Source organism: Microcebus murinus, chromosome 4 (genome assembly GCF_040939455.1).
Source record: "Microcebus murinus isolate Inina chromosome 4, M.murinus_Inina_mat1.0, whole genome shotgun sequence".
NCBI lineage: Eukaryota > Metazoa > Chordata > Mammalia > Primates > Cheirogaleidae > Microcebus > Microcebus murinus.
Genome location: NC_134107.1, coordinates 86,964,439 through 86,987,458, shown reverse-complemented (window position 1 = coordinate 86,987,458; position 23,020 = coordinate 86,964,439). Strand labels below are relative to the sequence as shown.

At 37.6% G+C, this 23,020-nt stretch overlaps 1 protein-coding gene across 1 annotated transcript in view; it reads left to right on the top strand.

Annotated features, from left to right (window-relative positions):
• The window catches only part of GUCY1A2 (guanylate cyclase 1 soluble subunit alpha 2), a 315,756-nt gene that overhangs the window by 37,337 nt on the left and 255,399 nt on the right, over window positions 1-23,020 (top strand). The window contains exon 3 of the mRNA XM_012755961.2: window positions 1,849-1,970. Within this exon, the coding sequence (XP_012611415.1) occupies window positions 1,849-1,970 (122 nt within the window). The remainder of the gene's footprint in view (window positions 1-1,848; window positions 1,971-23,020) is intronic.

The window sequence follows — 23,020 nt, the reverse complement described above, 5'->3', positions numbered from 1 at the left end:
TAGTCCTCTAAAATTAAAGTCTATTGCTCCCATTATCACTTTGGGACTTATGTTTGTTTTATACAGCCAACCTTCTGTTCTCTTTTTCTTTTGACAAAGAGAAATTAAGCCAGAATATTTTCAATAGAATCTTAGAAGTGAAATTAAGAGTGGGTGAACCCTGATTACTCCAGGAAGCAAACTTCAACAATGTTACTTATTTAAGCTTACCATGGTCAGATTTTGTGGCTTAAATTATTTTATCTAAAAAATGACCTCGCTTCTTTTTCATATATTTACATAGAAAAACTATATATTTTTGAACATAAACAACAAATTAGGTAAAAGCTAATACCTATTGATTACTTTCAGGCAATCTGCTGGGTGCTTTACATCTGTTATTTTACTTAATCCTAATCATATATTTCATAAAATTATATAAAGCTCATTTTACAGATGAGGAAATTGAGGTTGAGAGAAAAAATATTTTGGCTAAAGTCACTCTCATAAAAATGATCGAGCTTGATTTAAAAATAACCTTGTGTGTGTCTGTGTTTGATGTCTGTGCTCCCTGTTCCACATGTTATTGATTCCTGCATTCTAGAAACTGTGGTAAGCGTTTTGTTTAGGTTTATTGGAGTCTGATCTCAGTGAGGTGTACAAAGAGAAACCATTTTATTTTTTCTCTCCAATCATGCCAGACATGCTAGGATGAATCCCCTTTGATATTAGCTTGGACAGATTGCTCTGTTTTCTAAGTACTTTCAGGGATTATGAAGTCCACTCCTGACCAATTTAAATCTTCACTCTCATATCCAGGCCAACTCTCACGTCCCTCTCTCTGCCTGGGTCAGGCCTTGGCCCGAAGAACTTGGATGCAATGTAGAGAGGGTACGATACGGGTTTTTACTCTTCTTTTTCAGGCCATTCCTTTCTGGGTCCCTTTCTCTTCTGATGTGTCAGGCAGGAATGAAATGGAAAATGGCAGAAGCCTTCTTTAATTCACCGATGTTTGTATGGTCCGCCCCTGGCTGTGATGCCTTCAGTGAGGGGTGTGTATGGGCTCTGCCCTGACTGCTTCCAGTGCCCCAACGCCTTTGCTTCTATAAGCTGCTGGTGGGGTGACAGGGCCGTGGCTATTTATTTAGTTGCTTCTTAGGTCCTGACCGAGAGCTCTGGTCTTGGCTACTCTTGTGGAATGTGGGAGCACGTGGCCTTGATGGTGTCTTAGCTGTCATTCAGAGGCAACTCAGAAAGTCCCAGGCAACATCCAGTTACACAGGCAGTGTATCCTCAAGAACTCAGGAGGCACCTCCGTTTTTGTAAGGGAGGACAGTTAAGACTAACAGAGATTAGGTTACTTTCCCAAGATCTTGCAGATAGAAAATGGTGAGACTATGACGCAGATTCTGCCAGACTCTAAACACTTTATTTGTTATTTGTTATCCATGCACCATACTACTATCTTCTTGACTGTAATAGAGGTTAAGATGTGTTTATTTTCAACACAGTTGAATGCCAGTGCACCAAATTAGTACTGTTGATTTTTGTTTTTCTAGGCAACTTCCTTATAGAGACAGATGATCAGCAGTGACGAAGTGCTTACACAGGGATATTAATTAGCTATACAAAGCTGATGTACTTTTTTGGTTTTCCTTAATTTTTTTTCACACATAGCCTCCAGACTCAGGTCTGTTCTGCTAATGCTGATGTGAATGGTGGGTGAAGCCAGAGTTATGTCTTAAAGCCTCAGTTATTTTAAAATGTGATTATGTCAAAAGCATAGGCTGTGTGTGCTCTGTGTGTGTATATGAGTGGATATGCAGATGCGTTCAAAAATTTCTCCTGCTAATTTTGTTTTCTTCTTAGTTATAGGGATGCAGAAAAGAATTTCCACAATATCTCAAACAGATGCTCCTATGCAGACCATTCCAACAAAGAGGAAATTGAAGACGTCTCAGGAATTCTTCAATGTACTGCTAATATCCTAGGTATATTGACTATATATTTACATGGTTGAGAGACAGTGAAAGAGGGGAAAGGAAAGGTGTCAATGTTTCATTTTTTACTAAAAAGAAGCTGGGAGAATATTGCACATCGTGACCAAGACCTTGTTTATAAGTGATTTAATTTTAATACTCCTGACAATGTTTGAGTGGAAATTACATGCATGCCATTTACTTGGAAATTGAAAAACATTAAAACAAAAATACTTAACATTCCATCCAGGGAAACTTTTTCAAATATTCATGTTAGTAGCATTAGCTTTGTGTAATCTGTGTTGCTCTGGCCCTTACCCTCAGCTGAAATTGTAGGATCTTTCTTTCCTCTCAAAGTCATACTCTCACTATTTCTGGGAGGTCCTGGCTGGGGCTGGAGGTGGATCACAGGTTCTCATAACGGATTCTACAACTCAGAGGCCCCTTGCGTGGCTTTATTAGTGAAGCAGGTCATCTACTGAGGTCTCTGCGCCCTGCTTGAGGCCAAGGGTAGGGTATATCCACCTTAAATATATTTATATTTATGACAGAGGGGATTTTGGATGCTCCCAACATGGCAAAGAAGTACTGTTGTCAGCTGTACACAATCATGCAGCCTTAAGGAACTATAACTGGGCTGCGCCATCACTCTCTGAATTTCTTGGTGTGTGAGAGCTACATTGTTTTCTATGCAGAGAAGATACCACAGAAGGAATATTTTTTGCCCTGATGCCTCACACAGGTTTTTTGTGAGAAATATTTCTTTCGGTTCCTCTTGGAATCCTTTTACCTTATGACCCAGATAGGAGTCTGTGGGGTGCTGGAGGGTGGTGGTGGAGAACAACAAATCTTAGTGACCAACTCTATACAGAATGGAGAGTCACTCCTCCCTCAGAATCGGGTGAGGGAGACTGGGCAAACGTGTCTGTGTGTCTTTCTTTTCCTTTCAGGTCAGTACCTTTCCTGGAGATACCTGAGTTTCTCCTACAAACAGATTCCAGATCACCTCAACCCATGAGTCTACCAGATCTTTCTAAGCATGTCTGACCCCTTTACACTCAAGCTGGGACTCCAGCTGCCCATTGATTACATTTTCATCCTAAGTAACTTTTTTTTTTTTTTTTTTTTTTTGAGACAGAGTCTTGCTTTGTTGCCCAGGTTAGAGTGAGTGCTGAGGCATCAGCCTAGCTCACAGCAACCTCAAACTCCTGGGCTCAAGCAATCCTCCTGCCTCAGCCTCCCAAGTAGCTGGGACTACAGGCATGCGCCACCATGCCCAGCTAATTTTTTCTATATATATTAGTTGGCCAATTAATTTCTTTCTATTTATAGTAGAGACAGGGTCTCACTCTTGCTCAGGCTGATTTTGAACTTCTGACTTCGAGCTATCTGCCTGCCTCGGCCTCCCAGAGTGCCTGGATTACAGGCGTGAGCCACCGTGCCTGGCCCTAAGTAACTTTTGTAAACAGAAAATAGTATGATACGAAAATGGACCTTTTGTGAGGTGAGGCATACAGATGTAAGTGGTTTTTCTATAATAACATACAGGCCAGTGACAGACCATGAAGAGGAAGGCCTAAGATTCATTTACCTCAGCCTCAGTACAGCTGCAGGGATGCTGTACTACCCAAGTAAACCTTACTTTACTGTTGGAGAAGATGAGGGATGAGAATAAAAGGGGCTTTACTCAAGAGCTGTTTAGAATTTTCTGATTTTGTCTTTTCAAGAACTCTCCTTTCAGTAACATCTATTTCTTTTGACACATTGTGATTTCAAGGGGTGGGGTGAGAGGATGCTTCACTAAGTTGCTCCTTACTGACCCAGTTTCTAAACGTTTCCCCGACTCTCATATCTCCTTTCCTTGTGCTCCATGCCCTGAGCATCACTGAGTTAGAGGAAGTAGGAGGTCTTCAAAGACAATGAAGATATAGGGGGTGCTAGAGGTATCTGAGCTGTGGCTTGTAAATGAGTGTACAGAATTCCCACAGAGAGAAAACCAGGGTCAGGCAATTTGACATGGTGGCCACCAGGGGACAGTGTTGGCCTAGCACAGCGTAGTTGCCCTTCCAAAGTTGCCAGGAGGTACAGAATAGGTGGTGAGTGAACAGGGCAGCAGGCAGTGTGCTACCAGTAGTATTAGGGAAACAGTAGTTGTAAGTGAAGTGTTTGTAATTTAGAAGGTGACTGTAAAACAGGGCGTAGAGTTCCATAACCATTAACTTTTTCTACAAAAGAGATATTAGGTCTGATTATTTTCTCCCTCCAAGTAATGAGAGGTTGTTAAGATTTAAAGAACAATCTTATAAAATTGAAATTTCTGGAGAATAAAACTCGATTCAATGCCTGCCACCTGTCGACCAAATGCTGGCACAGATGATTGTGTGCCTAAGACGTAGCTATTCTTTTTTGAATAATGTCCTTTCATAACTCTTGAAATATAGACTCTTTGAGGACAAAGAGATAGTGGCTTTCCTGGTCATATTCAATGTAAGCTTTGTTTTTAACAAGTCACTGAGCTATGATTAATCTTGGCTTGCTTAGATTCCATCTTTTTAAAAAGGATGCATTTAAATTCTCTTGTGCAATCGTTTATGAGAATGAAAGAATTGGTTAGCCTACTGAACAGAAAAGCACCATGCAAGAAAATATTTAATAAGTGGTTTTGGGGAGGTATGGTGGGAGGGTGGCACAGAAAAATAGTGTTTCAACCAGGTTAAGAAAAATTTTGATGCCTAGCGACCTTCTCTGTGGATGCCAGAGGGCAATGTTCCAACTCTGTGATTTATGTTTGTCACCTTTGGGGAGTGTTATTAGAATATTGGTAGGTTGAGATTGGCAAATTTATATTTCTCTTATCTTCTTAACTTGTTACAAGGTTGTAGTAGAGACTAGAAATGTGTTAGTTATTCACTCATTTGTATGTTATTTATACTTTACCTACCATCAGTAAAGCCTAGAAGTAATAGATAACAAAATATGATCACAGTAGAAACTTTTTCTCCTTCCAAAATGACCATCTCTATCTACTTAGTATTAACTCCTGTAGATAGTTTGATCATTTACTGGCTCTTCAGGTTAAAGTTTGAGTTTAGGGGGGTGGCATGGAATAAAAAATGGGGACCTGAAGAAAGGGAGAAAGTGAGTTGGTGAAGACTAGTTCTGCCTCTGTTATGCATTTGTTCTCTCACCTCCTCTATAGGATTTCCTGGAAACACATGTCCACTACAGAGTGGTTCATGCCCCTGGAGTAATGGGAAAGAACTGTTTCCAGATATCAATTGTTTTTCCATCCGTTTCACTTTTGTTGGCTTAGAAACCAGTTGTTTCTATTTTCTGTCTCATCACTGACAAATTAGAGATATTGATGACAGTCTCCTCCTTGCCTTCTATTCACCACATTGTGGTGTCCTGGTAATCACAGTGATAAAGCAGAACAACACTTGAAAGAGGCCCGAAGAGGCCCTTGAAACTCTGGCCATGCAAAGAAAGACGGTTGTGAGCAATGCCCTCCCCCGCTGAAGGCTTTTAGTGTTAAATTTACTGCTTTATTTGGTACATAATGTCTTTTGCATACCAAAATGGTCTAATTTTAGTTGTCTGAAAAATGTAAACCTTTTCTATCCCTAATCTGCAAAGCTCATTTTTAGCTCCAATTAAGTAGTAAAAATGTGTTTATGCTCTTATGAGGCATGGAATTTAATATTTTCTTGGAAATTGCAGTGGCTGAATGTGATGCTGCAATGTGTATTAAAGGGTCTATACCAGGGTTGCCGCTAAGATGTTGCCACTTGTTTCTGTGGCTTGAATTTAGGTAGGCAGGGAGACAGAGAATGAGTAGGAGAGTTAAGGGAGAAGGATGATAAATTTCAGTCTTCTTTGTCATAATAAGTTAAATATAAATGGGGTTATGACTATTTCAGTTTTAACAAGTTTTAATACTATTAAGGGGGCTGTGGGTGTTTCAGTTGTTGTAGAGCTTCAAGAGCTACAAGATGAGGCAGATGGGGTGTAGGAAAAAGACTTCCCACAGTAAGTTAGAGAACAAATAGAAATGGGAGCTTTGGTTTAATCCATTTACTGATGAATTATAGCAAACTGAACATCAGTTATTTGCTAGGTATTGCACAAAGCATGGTTTTATACTGCTCTTGCTAACTAAGTGCATTTTCTCTCAAAAATAATTAGGAAGCACATGAGTTGTGAAAGGATATTCATTAATATTTTCTCTGTTTTAAAGACCTCTGTCAGGGTGTGCTTTGTCTTCTTTAAAAACTTAATGCGTTGAAGTCAGGATGGGATTAATGTTATCATGGGATTATTTTATTGGGAAAGTGCTAGTGGGGCTTATTTCTCACAATATTTTCTTGGCATCAGGGATTCTGAAATTGTGTGAAATCGGAGCCCTTTATAAAGTGCCACAGATTCCAGAATCTTTAGCTGGCATGAAGCTTTCGGTTGTTGTTTTTTTATTAGTAATAATTTGTTGTTTACGTGTCAATTTGTATGTACTTTTTTGTTACACTGTGATTTGGAACGTGCTTTTAGACACCTTTTAACTGGTATTAAACTGTAAAGAATTAGTTAGCCTTACTTAGGGTTAAGACTACCCTGAGGGTTTTCTTAAAATAACTCTAAATCATATAATTAGAATATGTTTAACATATTTAACATCTTGGAGAACGAGTTGGTGCTGTAACGATTTACCATTTTTGTTGGTGAATTAAGATTGATAACAATAAGTAACTCCTGCCATTATAGTTATAGTAATAGCTATAACTTGGTAACGGATCAGTTTTCTCTTTCATTAAATGTAAATACTTTAAGTATTTTAATAAGATGAATTAGCATTAAGGTGGTTGGAGGGGAAATAACTTAATGATATTATAACGTAGTGATTTAGAGCAAAGATTAGAACTAGACTACTTGGGTTGAAAACACAGCTCAGCTACTTACCAGCTGTACGAACTGGAGTGATTTACTTAATCTTTCCATACCTCATATTTCTCATTTGTAAAATGGAGATGATGCAATTACACACCTCCTAGATTTGCTAGGAAGATTAAATGAATTAATTTATACAAAGTACATACTTAGAACAGCCTGGTATATAACAAACAAATGCCACATAAATGTTTGCTCTTGTTAGTATTGAGTATTCACAAAATAATGTTTGCATCAGATCCTGGAGGTCAGTACCGCTCCCTTTTTAAGGTGAGGGAACGGATACTTTGCAAGGTCAACTTGTTAACAGCCTTAGTGAGAGTTAACAAACCACAGAGGCAGGATTTAAATATGGTTCAGTCTGATTCCAACCCCCCGGAGGTGTTCTTCCCACTACTTCAGGCTGCCTTCCAGAGTCATCGGACTGAGATTATCAAGTCAGCACCCCTCTGATGCTAATTGCACACAGTGTTTCTAGTTGTCTTAATTATTAGAATCGTCACGATGTCACATTTTGCTTAGTTCATTGCTCTTTCAGAATATACTTGGAATACTTGCTTGCATGTGACAGTGTCAAAAATGTGTACTTCTCATCAGAATTGAGGAGAGTGGAGTTTAATTGTAATTTGGATCATTTTAAGTTTAGAAACTATGATTTTCTTTAGATTTCAGGTGTTGAAAAGGCAAAGACGAAGTGATAGTGTTTCCCATCCTGGCACGAACACGGTTTCACAGTTATGCCGTGGTAAACACTATGCTGGTTCTGTTGGTGAGAACATTTCAAGCTGGTCTTGCTCTGTAGGTGGCCTAACATGTTAGACATCATTGGGCCAGCACAAAATCTACAAAAAGGCTGTGTTACTGATGGCATTTTTTTTTTTTTTTGGAAAAGTTTAGGAATATTGCTGCAGTATCTCATTTAATAATTCCTAACAGAGACCTTGGGTTGTGGTTCTATTGGAGAGAACTTCTGTTTTCTGCTCCCCTGAAATGATTAGATGTAGCAGGGAGGCCTGAGAAGGAATGAGAACACTGAGTAGAGACACTGCCTCTTATATGTACAAAATAAATATTGTAATAAATATTGATCCTTAAATTAAACAAATCAGTTGTAGAAGTTACAAAGATATTGAGTAGGAATGTGGAAGGTTTCCCTCCTCTTACAGCTATTTTTTTCCTGGAGGAGCATTTACTTCTGAATCTTATGACAGACCTTTTCCCATTTGTCCTGCAAGATTTCTCTGTACTTCTTTACTGGAAAAATATGACAGTAATTTTTTTTTTTTTTTTTTTTTGCTTTCTATTGCATTGTTTCCTTATTACTAGCAACTTTCTGTCCAGCACCTCTACTTTGTGTAGGGAGATGACAACCTCTTACATTCCTAAATTCTTCAGACTGTTTGTTGTTCTCTTTTTAAAATTCTTCAGTAGGCAGGATTTTACTTTTCCTTTTAAATCTTTTTTTATAAATAAACTTTTAATTTTAGTGTAGTTTTAGATTTATAGAAAAATTGTCAAGATAATAGAGAAAGTTCTCATATATCCCACATCCATTTTTCTCCTATTATTGACATTTTACTTTAATATGGTACTTTGGTGCCAATTAATGAACCAATATTTATACATTGTTATTAATTAAATCTTATGCTTTATTCAGATATTCTTATGTTTTACCTATTCTTTTTCTGTTCCAGGATCCCACTCAAGATACCACATTACACTTAGTTGACATGTCTCCTTAGGCTCCTCTTGTCTGTGACAGTTCTCAGACTTTGTTTTTGATGACCTTGACAGTTTTGAAGAGTATTAGTTAGATCCTTCACTTATTTCCTGTGTTCTTGGATACATAACTCATATACTCATCATTGCTTTTGACATGTGCTCATTGTGTATGTATGGTGTGTTTTGAGCACTTCCTTACTTTCTAGTGCTATAGAATGTTCCAAACTCATCTTGTATATTTCCTGCCCCAGTCCCCTAGAATCAGCCATTTCTCCAGGGATCTCTGACTCCTTGTATTGGAGAATGATATTAGAAACCATGATCTGGGCACTGGGTGTAACTTATTGCTATTGAACTATTTTTGCTTCTAGGTCCTCTCACCTGAGAGAACAAGGGAATATATGTGTGTATACTGACTTGTGTATGTATGCCTATCTATCAAGATTTCTATATGTATCTATATTATGCTAAATATTTAATATAAGGTCACACTGATGTCTCCTACTCTACTCCATTATCATATGGATTTTTCTAAACTTTTGCCCTTGCTTGTCTATAACCTCCTATTCTAACAGAGAAATCTGACTACCTTTAGCCATCCATTTACTTAATTCTTCAATTGTAGTGTATGTGTATAGTTGTTTCAGAGTTGTGAACACAAACTCCCAGAGTAAACAATTTTATCAAATAGAATATAGTGCTTCTGGCCATATTCGGAATATAGGATTATGTATGGAATTTTAGAGACTCCACTCATTTTCAAGGTTACTTAGGTAAGCACCTTTCTACCCCATCACCTCTAGTGAAGTTTTATCATGCATCTGTAGTACAATCTTTTATTATGATCTTTGATCCATTCTGGGGTAGCTTGACTTCCTAAATGTATATATATTTTTAACATTCACATACAGTAAGTTTCACTCTTTGTACTGTAAAGTTATATGGGTATTGATAAATGTATAATATTGTAGGACCACCATTATAATATCATACCAAATACTTTCACTCCTCTAAAATATCCCCTGTGTTTCACCTATTCAACTGTACATCCTCTCTGGTTCCCTGGCAAATATTGATCTGTTTGCTGCTCTGTAGTTTTGCCTTTTACTAGAAGGTCACATACATGGAATCATATAGCATGTAGCCTTCCCACTGGCTTGTTTTTGTAGCATTGTGCATTCAAGATTAACTCATGTCTTTGTGTGGCTTCATAGCATTTTCCTTTTCCCCCCTGAATAGTATTCCATTGTATGGATGTACTGCAGTTTGCTTTTCTGTTCATCTATTGAAGAGTAACTTTGTTGCTTACATTTTTGGTGATTATTAATAAACCTGCTATAAACATTCATTTGAAAATGTTTAATGTAGACTAAGTTTTCAAATCAGTTAGGTAAAGACTTAGGAGTGCAATTGCTGGACTATGTTTAACTTTGTAAGAAAGTACCAGAGTGTCTTACAGAGGAGCTGTACCATTTCCTTTCCTAACAGCAATAAACGAGACTTCCTTTTGCTCCTCATCCTCTCTAGAAATCAGTGTTCTTAGTTTTTAGATTTTTTTGCCATTCTCTAGGCCATATAGTTGCCTTTTTCCTTTAAGTTTTAATAAACAAAAATAACAAAAACAAAATAATAATAACAAAAACAAAAATAACACTATTTTCCTTATAATTTCAACATATACAAACTATAATTAAGAATTTTGTTTTTCTGTTTTGTCATTCTGAATGTTTCCTGATATGATGACTGAATTTAGAAACTATTTAAAGAATTTATTAGTAATATAGAAAAATTGTCTATGGCATTACTGTAATAGGTACAATGTTTCTCTTTGGCTATTTTGACTCAAAATAAGTCAGCATTTAAGCAGTGGGAAATGAAATGTTTGGTGTAACTTTGAAATTTAGGAATTTTGGTGTAACTCTGAAGTGATATGACCAGTGGGACCCATTGATTGAAGATGCTGAAAGTATCAGATGTCCACAAATGGTCTTTGCTAATATCCCTATGCTCTCCTGACCGCCAGCTTGACATAGTTAGTTAAGATTCCTTTCAATACTATGAGCAGCCAGTGAGTCAAACTTGCCTAATTAAAAATCCTATCACTCCATTTATTCTTATAAGCAGGATTCTCAAGCCTCTTAAAAATTCTCCTATTTATAAGTTTTCTCGGGAGATAGTATCACTTCCATTTAAAATCTGCAAAATTCCTAAGATGGAAAACTACAACAACAAAATGCAACACTTATCTCTGAGTTACGGCAGGAGAATGGAAGTGCAGATAGCCCCAGGCAAGGTCAGGGGCTTGTATGGGGCCACCCCATTAGCCTGTGGGGAAGGTGGGGTTTGGAGCAGGAGGCTGTGATGGGACAGTCTGTTGCATTACTAATTGATACCTAAGCTGCTTCTATTATAAAAGAGAATGGTTATTTTTGGTTTTGCTTTGAGTTAGAAGAAAGTTTATTCCATCCTTACTATGTGAGAAACTTGAGTGTAGACTCATAATCATTTCATGTGTCAAACTTATAACTCATTTTGTTGCCATCTCACGGAACAAATTTTTAGTGATTTGGCTCATTTGCTTTTTTAAATACTGTTTTTTTTTTTTTTTTTTTTTTTGTCTTTAATCCTTTTGAATCTTTTAGCTCAAGTGAAACCTTTCCTTCTCTTCCTACCCTTTTCCTCTGCATTTGATGACTGTCATTAATTAAATTAATTATTTCCTACCTCTGGGTCTAATGTTTTTTTGTCCATAATGTTATTTTTCTGTTTTCATTGCTCTTTGCTACATAATTCTATAATAACTTTGACTCAACTGCAAATTTTAATAACATACTGTTTAATTCTTCTGACAGTTAATGAAAATTTTAAGTCAGATTAGAATTAAACTTAAGCATCCTAGGTTCTATGCTAGATGAGTTGTCATTCTTACTAGCCTTGAGTTCCGATCTTCAGTCAATTCTAAGTGCTTTTGACAGAATTTCTGTTGTAATTTAAATTAATTTGGTGAGTAGAGTTTTATGAATCCCAATAAAGATGTTACTCACATTAAGTCATTTTATATATGGTGAATTCACTTTATTAACTCACTGTTAGTTCATTTTTCAAAAGCAAAAATATCAATCTCTTTTGTTTTACACCAGCCTGGTCAGTTAAAGATTTCTATAGATTATATTTTCCATGTGGAGAACTCTGGACCACTATGTATTGTGGGTGGTTTTTATAGGTATTTTGGAGTTCTCTTTCCCTATTTCTGTTACGTGTAATGGTCTCTATTTAAAAGTGAGCTCTTCAAATCTGATATGTATGATCTCAAACTTTCAATTCTTGACTACTGTGCTTTTTTCCTATATTTCCACCATGTCTGGTAATTTTTCAGTGTGAAGAAAGAAGTTGTAATTTGGAAATACCAGTCAGAATTTTCCTGTGTGATATAAATGAGTTTTATTTTAGCCTTTGTGGGCAGCTTACACATTGTTATGTGCCACAGTTATAGTCTAGAATCAGGTGGGGTAGAGAGATGTTCGGAGGTGGAGGATGGTGGGGGTGTGAAGAATTTGACTTCACTTCCCACATAAAAAAGGGGAGTCAGAGGAACCAGCTGTGGGTCCCCATGGAAGAGATGAATCACTGATGGTATGGAGTGAGAACCTCTAATGTTGATGACAGAGAAAGAAACCAATGGACAATATATAGGAGTTGGGTGAAGGAGGCACCAATGTGATTTTCATAAGCAATGATGCTAAAGTAATTCCTGATTCCTATGTAATGGTCAGGATTGAACATTGACCACAGCCAGATAAGGAAACTCAGAAAAACCAGCTCTGAAAAATCTCAGTTTTTATTTTTATATTTATATACTTATGTTTTTACCCTTCTGAGGGAAATACAATTGCCTTATTGATTGAATCCTAATCCCAGAAGTGATTGTCTCTACTCTAGACTCAGTGGAGTCTACATTCCACAAGAGATTAAACAGTAGGATCATCTGGAGACATTAAAAAAAAAGAGGTCTGTAGACATTATTCCCAGATATTCTGATTCATCGTATCTAGGGCAGGGCCCAGGACTTGGTATTTTAAAAATACTCTCCACAGATAGTCTAGTGTACATTCATGACTTTTAACCCCCTGAACTGCAAGGCTAATCCTGCTCTTGGGCAAGAATGTTCCAAAAGCTCCAGTTCAGTTCTTAAGACACTTGATACCAAATCACATTTACTGCTAGTTTAGATTCTCAAATCTGTGTTTCCCTTTCTGTCTTATTTCTGAAAGTGAGTTGTTGCCTTGTACTCTACCCAAGTCTTTTTACTTATTCCCACTTCTCTTTAGGACTTTAGTACTGCTTCTGAACCCCAGAGAGGAACTGGGGCTCTGCTTCCATTCAGTGCCCTTTGTCTTTCAGACCTCCTGCTAGATGTTCTGTGCTCCATTCACACTTTTCCTTTCTTTTCCTCTCCCCAACCCTCCTCTCCTTTCTTTTCTCTCTTTTTTTTTCTTTTGCATTTTTGCCTTTTCTGTATCTCTTTGCCAAATCTCCATGCTGATGAATGTTGGCTTTTTTTTTTTTTTTTTTTTTTTTTGAGACAGAGTCTCACTTTGATGCCCAGGCTAGAGTGAGTGTCCTGGCGTCAGCCTGGCTCACAGCAACCTCAATCTCCGGGGCTCAGGGATCCTACTGCCTCAGCCTCCCGAGTAGCTGGGACTACAGGCATGCGCCACCATGCCCGGCTAATTTTTTGTATATATATTTTTAGTTGGCCAATTAATTTATTTCTATTTTTGGTAGAGAGGGGTCTCGCTCAGGCTGGTTTCGAACTCCTGACCTTGAGCAATCTGCCCACCTCAGCCTCCCAAAGTGCTAGGATTACAGGCGTGAGCCACCATGCCCTGCCGACTGTTGGCTTTGACTACCATCATCTACACCAAACACCATTAGAATATCATTTTTTTTTTTTTCTGATTTTCTCCTGTCTCTGCTTAAGTGGACATATCAAGTTTTGGGAAAATCCCTCCCTTTTTTTCATCCTGTGTCATTAACTCTGCACAGACATGTGGTAGATTTTTGTTCAAACCAATGTCAGAAATAGTGGGTCACACATAGTTTTGGTAAAATGCCCGTTTGCTGTTGGATTCTTTTATTTGAGGATTTAAGATAACATTTTTTCTCTATGCTACTACTGTCAGGACCAGAAATCTTATTAATCTCCAGAGGAAAAATTTACCCTAGGGGGAAAATAAAGTGGGCAATAGAGTTTGCACCTGCAGTAGGAAAGGGAAGTCTATACTTCTCTGTGAGCATTCATAAAGCACAGAGTTGTTTTAGGATTTTTATAAAGAAGAGATCAAGGGGGATTTCAGCCAGAGAACAAACAGAGCAGTGACAAATGATCCTGATTCTTGTGAGTTCCTCTGCTGTGTGATCGTGCCCAGAAAAATTTTAACTGAAAATAACCAGTTGCTATGATTTTCCTACTTTTCCTTCTCTTTCTTCTGATTCTGTATACTTCCCTGCATCCTGTGTCTTTCCCCACAACATGACATTCTTTTGCCTCTTCATTCACTTACAGTATCTGACTGTTTTTCATTTACCTCTTTTATTTTTATAACTTTTCCATTTTCTTTCTTCTGATTCTCAATCTTACATTTTATTAAAAGGAGCAATGCAAATCTGTCAAACATTTAAGTTTGCTTTTGTTAATATTTCATCACACTTTTACTTTAGTGCCATAATAATATTAATATTAATATTATGGCACTAATATTTTAGTTGGAAAATTTAGTGATCAAGAGACTATTGCAAATCTATAAAACTCCTTTAATTTAGGGCTCTAAGTGACTGCTGGGGCTTTTGCTGGACTAAAGTTTATTGTTGTATTAACTGCAAGAAAAGGCTTATGAATCCAGAGAAGTCTGTATATAATATTGTAGAGAAAATGTTTGCTCTGTTAAAGGAACATTTTTCAAGTGCTTTGTTGTAGCAACACAAATATTTTTTGAAATATCTTATATTTTCAGGTACTGTTCTAGGTTCTGGTTATCAGCAGGGAGAAAAACAGAAAATGGGGAGGTGAACAATAAAAAGCCACACACAAATAACAAATGAACAAATAAGATAACTTTAGAGTGATGCATGCTGTGAAGAAAAATAAGATGATAGCATGTAAAAGTGAGTGGCAAGGGCTTAAATATGAAGGGAAGGGCTTACATGTTAATGATAGGGGCTTATACGTTAAAGCAAGGGCTTATATGTTAATGATAATTTTTAATTCATTTAAGTAATTCTAATAGGATTTCTATTAATACATGACCATAGAATTTATGCTGTTTCAATGGTTTTTCTGGATTTAAAGCTCCAGGTATAAACTTTCTTTTTGTTTTTTAAACATCATTCACCTTAACATGGAGGAGGTTGATGAAAATTCTGGCTTCCTCACTGATGTCTAAATAGCAGTTGTTACTCTGGATCTATTGAAGATCAGCGGAAGGAGGCAGTGAGGCTGTATCCGTGTATTTTTGGCTGGACAGGGTTCCAACTGGTGTTCATCCACTCCACTAACATTCGTTGAGTACCTCCATGTGTCAAGCCTGAGCAGGCTATGGAGATCTGACAGTGAGTAAAGTGGATGGAATCTCTGCTCTACGAGCATTATCAGTCTAGAAGCTAAAGGGAAGATCACGTGATCAGAGGTATAACACTTCTCTACTCAGTGGACAGGGCAGAAGGCTTCTTAGGTGTGGCCGCTAGAATAGAGCCATCCCAAGAAAACTGGAAGTACTGTGCCCAAATGGGCTGGGAAACTTGCGATTCAAACCTTTTCTAGTGACCCTGTCAAAAAAGAACATCCACAAATCAAATGCCTCCTTAAGCTTTCTCTCACTTTTCTTCTGTTTCTATTTTTTTTCTGTATACACATATATTCCTGTATACATAAGTACATATACACATACATACCTATATACATAATAAGTACATATACAACATATAAATATACACGCATATAAGCTATCTATGTTTTACTGTTTATAAAGAACTTTCACATATATTATTTTGTACTATTATTCCCATATTATAGATGAAGTAATTAAGGCCCAGAGTGCACATGGCTTACCCCTAATCACTTAGCTAACAAATGATTGAGGTTGGATTTGAATATAGCTTTTTAAACCATAGGAAAAGAGCACAGCTCTTCCTACTATGTCATGTTTTTCTGTTTCTGAAAATAAGTGGTGACACATTTTCCATTAAAAGAACCACCTCTGTTTCTTAAAAAACATAATAAGAAACCCTTCGTATATATATATATTACTATATACTGCTGTGTGGTACTGCATATTACTTTCAGCCAGTTCCTTGAATTAGAAACTATTTCATAAATACCTTTTACCATTGATTATTCTGTATATGTGCTGCCAAAATGAGCACACTGCCAATGATTATTCTGGCTAGGGAAGTATTTTCCTAGTTTCAAATGAGAGACACACACAAAAAAAATCCAGAAAGCAAAGGTTTTGAGCTGATAAAAGTAGAACGAATAAACTACATTTCTATTAAAGCACATTTCATCATGTGCTTCCTAATTATTTACATGGCTTTCTCTTCACTTGACTGTGAGTACCTACTTTAGTAGTACCTCCTAAACATAGGTGCCGTGTTTAACTCTTTGTAACCACACCACCAAGGCCAGAGTGCCTGGAAGAGTACCCATCTAAGATTTATTGTTTGAAATACAAAGAAAGGCTAAGGAATGTTCTAGACCAGTGGTCCCCAACCTTTTTGGCATCAGGGACCGGTTTCATGGAAGACAATTTTTTCCATGGACCCGGAGTGGGAGATGGTTTCAGGATGATTCAAGCGCATTACATTTATTGTGCATTCAAACCTCTCTGCTAATGATAATCTGTATCTGCAGCTGCTCCCCAGCGCTAGCGGCACCACCTCGGCTCCACCTCAGATCATCAGGCATTAGATTCTCTTAAGGAGCATGCAACCTAGATCCCTCATGATGTGGGGTGATGTGAGTGATTGGGAGTGGCTGTAAATACAGATGAAGCTTTTTCATTAGCTGTGATGCTGCTCAACTTCTGCTCTGCAGCCTGGTTCCTAACAGAGGAAGGGAGACTAAAAACACAAACAAACAAATGCAAAGTGCAATCCTGTACTGGATCCTGGACTAGGAAAAAATATAGTCGTGAGGTATATTATTGGGACAATAAGCAAAATTTGGATATGGACTGTAGGTTAGATGATAGTATTCTATCAAAATATAAACTGAAATATTTAGAGATAAAGGGGCATAATGCCTGCTACTTACTCTCAAATGGGGTGTGTGTGTGTGTGTGTGTTTGTGTGTGTACAGAAAGACAGAGAGAAAAGAGAGTAAGAGGGAGGGAGAGTAAGTGAGTGAGAGAATAAGAAGACAAGTGGAGCAAATTGTTAACAAATTGGTGAAACTTGGAAAAGGAATATGGGGATTTTTTTGTACTATTCTTGAAACTAACTTTCCTCTAAGTCTGAAATTATATCAAAATAAACATTCCCCAAAACTGCTGAATACACTTAAACTTAAAACAGACCATAAGTCCAAAGGGACTTTCTGTTTTTATTGTGTTGTTGCCTCAATTAAAAATAAGCAATACAAAACTAAACTCAAATAATGTAAGTGAATTTAAGAGCTTATAGTCTATTTTTATACTTAGGTGTATTTTGTTTCTTCTTGTATCATCCATACAATCACCAAATTCTATATAATTAGTGTCCAGATTAGAGCCCATCTATGGAGTTTATTTTCCTCAAGTTTTGTCATCTTATTTATAACCTGATTTAGTGATATGGAGATTAAAGAATAAATTGGAATAGCATTTCAGCATAGTCCCACTCTGTTGGTCTAATATTGCAGGGCAATTGATGTCAGAATAGGTGACTGGTTCCTCTGTGTTCCAGAACATTTCATTTTTTTCTTCTACATAGAAAAGTATTATCAAGAATGATATCATATTTTAGAAGAATAAAGATAAAACTGCTGACTACTTCTATTGCTTAAGATACCTATTTTCTTGATACTACAAGGGAGTGACATCTACACAAGGACATATAACTTTGTTCTTATGATCCTTTTACTATTATATTATGATAATTTTGGACTTCCCAGATAATTCCCTTGAATTCAGAAGCCTCATCAATCATTGACACATTCTTCTCTGTAGACTCTGATTTTTTGATTGCTTCTCTGACATTTTAAATACCCAGGATAAATTATTTTTCACAGTCTGTCAGCAATCATTAGATAATATTGCAATGTGCTATCAGAGTATTTCTATATTTAGTTGCAGTGCTTTCTGTAGTTCCATATAGCAGCATGTGCAATTAGTTAAATAGAATCTTCGCTTGAAGCAGGACATCACACTAAGTAGGTGTTTAGTGCTTAAATTGAGTTAATAGGTGGGTAAAGTGAATGATTTAGAAGATGACAAAAAACCCTGCGGCTATAGTTATATGTGGTTAAAATTATTACCACTGCCCAGATTTTTAAGTTAATAATAGATCAGAGCATCAGCACAAGCTGGATATTCATTTCCTCTCTTATTGGAATAGATAAAGAAGGATCATTTTTAAAAATGGTGTTGGGTTCGGATTTGAATACACAAACACACACACACACACACACACACAGGTATATATTTAATTCCTTAGACTTTAATTGTTGTATAGAAATAATGGCATTTAAGTAAATTATCCTCAAATCCCAAACTTATTTAGGATCCCATGCAAACATATGAGAGAGATAAATGTCACCTCAGGTCTCCTATGTGATTTAACTCTGTTAACGTGATATAACCCCTCTCCCCTACTCTCTCAGTCCCGGCACACACACACATCCTGTCTTGAAACTCATAGTCCTGATCCTTTGGGAACGAAATTTTTAATTAAATATTGGGAAGAATCTAGTCCTGCTAATAGGAGGCAAAAATCCAAGTAAGAGTGGTCTTCACAGACCATCATCCCAGCTCTCACCGTCCTGTAAATGTTAGGCAAATAGGAGGGATCCGTGTGCTGGAGTACATCTTGGTATTACCACATAGGAACTTGGCTGCACTTGGCTTCATTCTTATGTTACTCATCTAAGTCCTTGGATAGTCCTGAGGAGTGAAACAGGGATGTTAGTAGTAACCTTTACTGTCGTGTAGGTTCTACAGACAGCAGAATTTCTGTTTATAGGACATTAGTTTAAAATGAAAATTGCCCACATTGGGAGATTTCCATGTAGAACAAGGTTACCATAGTCACAAGGCTGAAAAAAAAAATCTCAAATATCTATTTGCCTTCTAGGGCACCACGCCAACTGATCCACTGTTGGTGGGACAGAAAAAACAAACTATGTTGACATTTGACATTCTTCTGGAAGCTAGAAAGGAGACAGCAACAATATTCTGGCAAGGCTGGAATGGGGCTGAGAAAAGGCAGCTTGCTTTATTACTTTTAATTGTGATGCTTTTCTGCAGTATACTAAAGAAGCATTTTGAAAAGAATGTGGCAACTTACGTGAAGTGTGGATTCAAGATTTTATAGCTTTGTAATATCTTTTTCCTGTCAAGTACTAGATTCAGTTGACCTTTTGGATAATGCGTTTTTGTTTGCTTTTAAATATTAAGAAAGATCTCTCTTATAACCCTTTTATTTTCTTTAGGAGTTAGCGTTGAGGGAATGATAAATGTTTATGCGCAAAAGAATAGCTCCAAATTCAGACGTTTTTATTTTATATCTCTTTTGGGTCAGGTCGCTCTAAACCTACCTATTAAAATATTTATGAGAATAAACTAAGTCTTTGGTGGCTGTTTCCTTTCTGCTTCAATATTCCCTACCTCCTAGGTGACGTAGTTTTTCATCCCTCCCCTCTCTAAGAAGTGAAGTGCCTTCTTCTTTGTCTCAGGTACAGTGGGAGGCTATTCACCTTTGGGCATTCCAGGGGAGGGAGTGTGGGTGGGTGACAGGACACCGGGTTGGAAGGAGCAATGTGTGCTCATGAGGCATTGAAGAGGATTGTCTGATTTGAGAAATGATTGTTGTCAGGGCATTGTAAGAAATGAGAAGAGGGTATGATTCTTATCTTATGTCTGTAGGATCTGCCAATGCATCTCACTTGTTATACCTTGTCCAACTTAACATCTTCTGTCCTTCCTCATCTGCCTCCAAATTTAAAGGTTTGGATTTTCACTAATATCTGCCAGTTTCTGGCAATCTTTTTCACGAATTGTTAGTATGTGTCCTGGTGAGATAATTACAGACTTGGTTTATGGTTTTTTAGTTGACTCTGAGTGCTTTTATTGGCTATTACTTTACTTTATTCCTCCTTAACTCTTCCTTTTAGTCCCTTCTTTGCTAGCTTCTGTATAAAAGAGGATCTAACACACATTCACACATGCTATCACTGTCACCACCACCATCACTTTTGCATTTGAATGGGGATGATTTAAGAATTTAAAGCCAGTGGCATATCAATATTGAGTTCATAGTTTCTATATTATCTATGTTTTCTACATTTCTGCATTAATGAGCCCCCTTGAATTCAAGTTAAAATTTAAAGCACCTTGAATATTCATGCATAGTCATGAATTCATCATTCATACATCTTTTCAACAAATATTTATTGTATCCTGGATGCTGGCATTGTGTAGGTACTGATTTACTTAGTCAACTACAGCAGAATGTGGCATAAGTTAATTATAGACCACTCTGTTCTGAATCCTATCCCAAGTCTTGGGTCAAGGACACAATAATACAGAAAATAATCTGTCCCGATTTCTTAGTATCCTGGTGGTATATCTTACGATTGGACTTATGTCTATAATACTATAATGTGTAAGGCCTTAATATCAGTAGACTGAAAGTCTTCCTATCTTTATCATAGTAATGATCCACATCTGAGATTTTTTAAAAGAAATAATCAAAACAAGAAACATCAAAAATGTCTTGATGATGCTTATTGAATGCTCTTTAAGCTGACACAATATTGGCAACAACCAACTGTAAGGAAATGGTCAATTAAAATATAATAACTCTGCTTAGAAGAAAGTTAAGCAGCTGTTTAAAGGAGGCCTATGTGGAAAGATTATGCTACAGCATGGGAAAATGCTTGTGATGTTGTCGCTTTGGTTCCCCAGGAAACAGATTCTGACATGGAGATTAGCACTCAGGACGGCTATCGGGCAGTGTCTTCGGGATCAATGATCCAGCCAGGCAGACCCCATTAGGTTTCACGGCCTGAGAATAATCCTTTGTGGCTCTCAGCTCCACACTCTGAGTCTTTCTTTTTTCATGAAAGAGTGGCAGTCTGCTCTTGGTTTTTGGTGTGCTCTTGGCCAGACACACCAAAGTGTCAGGTCCAGCCTCTTGGTGGACTGTTATCCTAGTTCTTTGTCTCCTTGCTTGGAAAAAAAAAATCCAAGCAGGGCCGGTATGATGAAGTGACCACAAGCAGGGGCAGTTTGTCACAAGTAGCTTTTTATTATAAAATGAAATTGGTCTGTCTCCGCTAGTGGAGAGAGACAGACCAACTCACTGACTTACTGACTACTGACTGACTCTCTCTGGAGTTCTCAAGTTGTTTCCTTTTATGGGCCAATTCCAGGGAAGGGCTTTTGGAGGTGAGGGATGTTACCAAATGATTAACAGGCGTTCTCAAGGTTGTCTGTGCATATGCAAGCTCCTCTTCTAAAAGCCCTACCTGGAGGGGCGGATTTAAGCCAATGACATAACAATTAGTGATAGGTTACTCTAGGTCACTTTCAAATGCTATTATGCCTAGGCTGGGGAAATTCTCAGATTGGTAAAGTGTTCCCTCCTTCCCTAGGTGTAGCCGTTGCTGAGGGTAGGAATAAGGGTGGGGCAACACCAAAACAGGGTGTCTGCCTTTGTCTTTCTTCCCAGGTGGGGCAATTGGAGGAGGCAGCATCAAAGTAGGGCACCCTTACCCCTTGAAGAGCTGGAAATCCTAGCTATCTGCCTAACAGTGGCTTATTTGCAGCTGAGTAGTTTTACCAGACTGTTTCCCTGTGAGGTTGTGAAGAAAGTAGATGGGCAGAGGCAGAATTTGAACTGCTGTGTAGATGCCATCATAGCAGAGGTCTCAGTTGCTCTCTTCAAAATTCTCTTCTTGCCTCTCATAGAGGCAAGAGCCTTTGCATTAGAACTCCCCACCCCCCACGCTGACTGTCTTTGGGGGCAGGCTGCTCTGGAGAGGGAACAGGACCTTGGGCAGGAAGCCTTGTCAGCTGAAGGCAATGCCTGGAGTCAGCTGACAGCTACAAATGCTCCCGGCATCTGTTATAGATGAAATATTACATGCAAAGGAAAAAGGTAAACATAAATTGTTTGTGTACATTATGAACACTATGAATCCAGCTATGTCCAATATGTGTGGGTATATACAAAAGCTGGAAGGGGACACTGAAAAATAAACACAGCTGTGTTACAAAAATGAAAGGATTCACGAGAATATAACCCTTTCACCAAATAAACAATGAAACCAAATAGCCAAATAGGTTATGGTTTCCTTTACAATAGTGGAAGAAGTCAGATATATATTGTCTCCTCCTCCCTCAACTTTAAAAGATGACTATTTTTGTTAATTCTTAGGCTTTCCCTTGTGTTCTATTTGTGGAGTATGACAGGGTGTGGTAATGGCAAACATAGCTCAGTGTTCTGTCAGATCTACTTGGAGATTGTAACAAATATAAAATATTGTTCTGGTTGGGGTGCTAACTTCAACCATTCCTCGGGTGGTGCTATGATGCTAAGGAGGCCGTGGTTATGAGTTCAATCCCTAAATGTGTCACTGATACTCATTTTCATGGCCCAAATTTGCTTCCTTCCCAGCCCAGCATGTTATATATGCATGATCAAAAGGAATTTGGCTATTAAAACTGTGAATGGCACAAGGCAAAGAAATCAAAAACAATAAAGGAAGACAATTTGAAGTGTATACTTTAGTGAGGAGGCATAAATGTAGACATCTGTTTTTCCAGGTTAGAGCACATATACACAAAAGACTGTAATCCCAGCATAAAAGCTTCTCGCGTGAGCTCCTGTTATCTGAAATAGACTTCCTAGTTCTCTACCGCTTTCTTATTTCCTTCCAAAGTGTAACTTGTAATGTCCTTACAAATTGCATATACTGTGTGTTTTCCTCATGTACACTGGGTTTTTATATCTATTTTAAACAGTTCTTTAGAGCTACCTGTAATGCATTTTGAATTAGTTCTTTGAGAATATAAGATGAAGAGACAAAGGAGAACATGATAGCTATTTTCAGGTACTTTAAAGGACTTCTGTGAGGAGAGGAGATAGATTTGTTCATATCACCATAGAGGATATGCTAGATCTAGTGGACTAAAGTTGTAGGA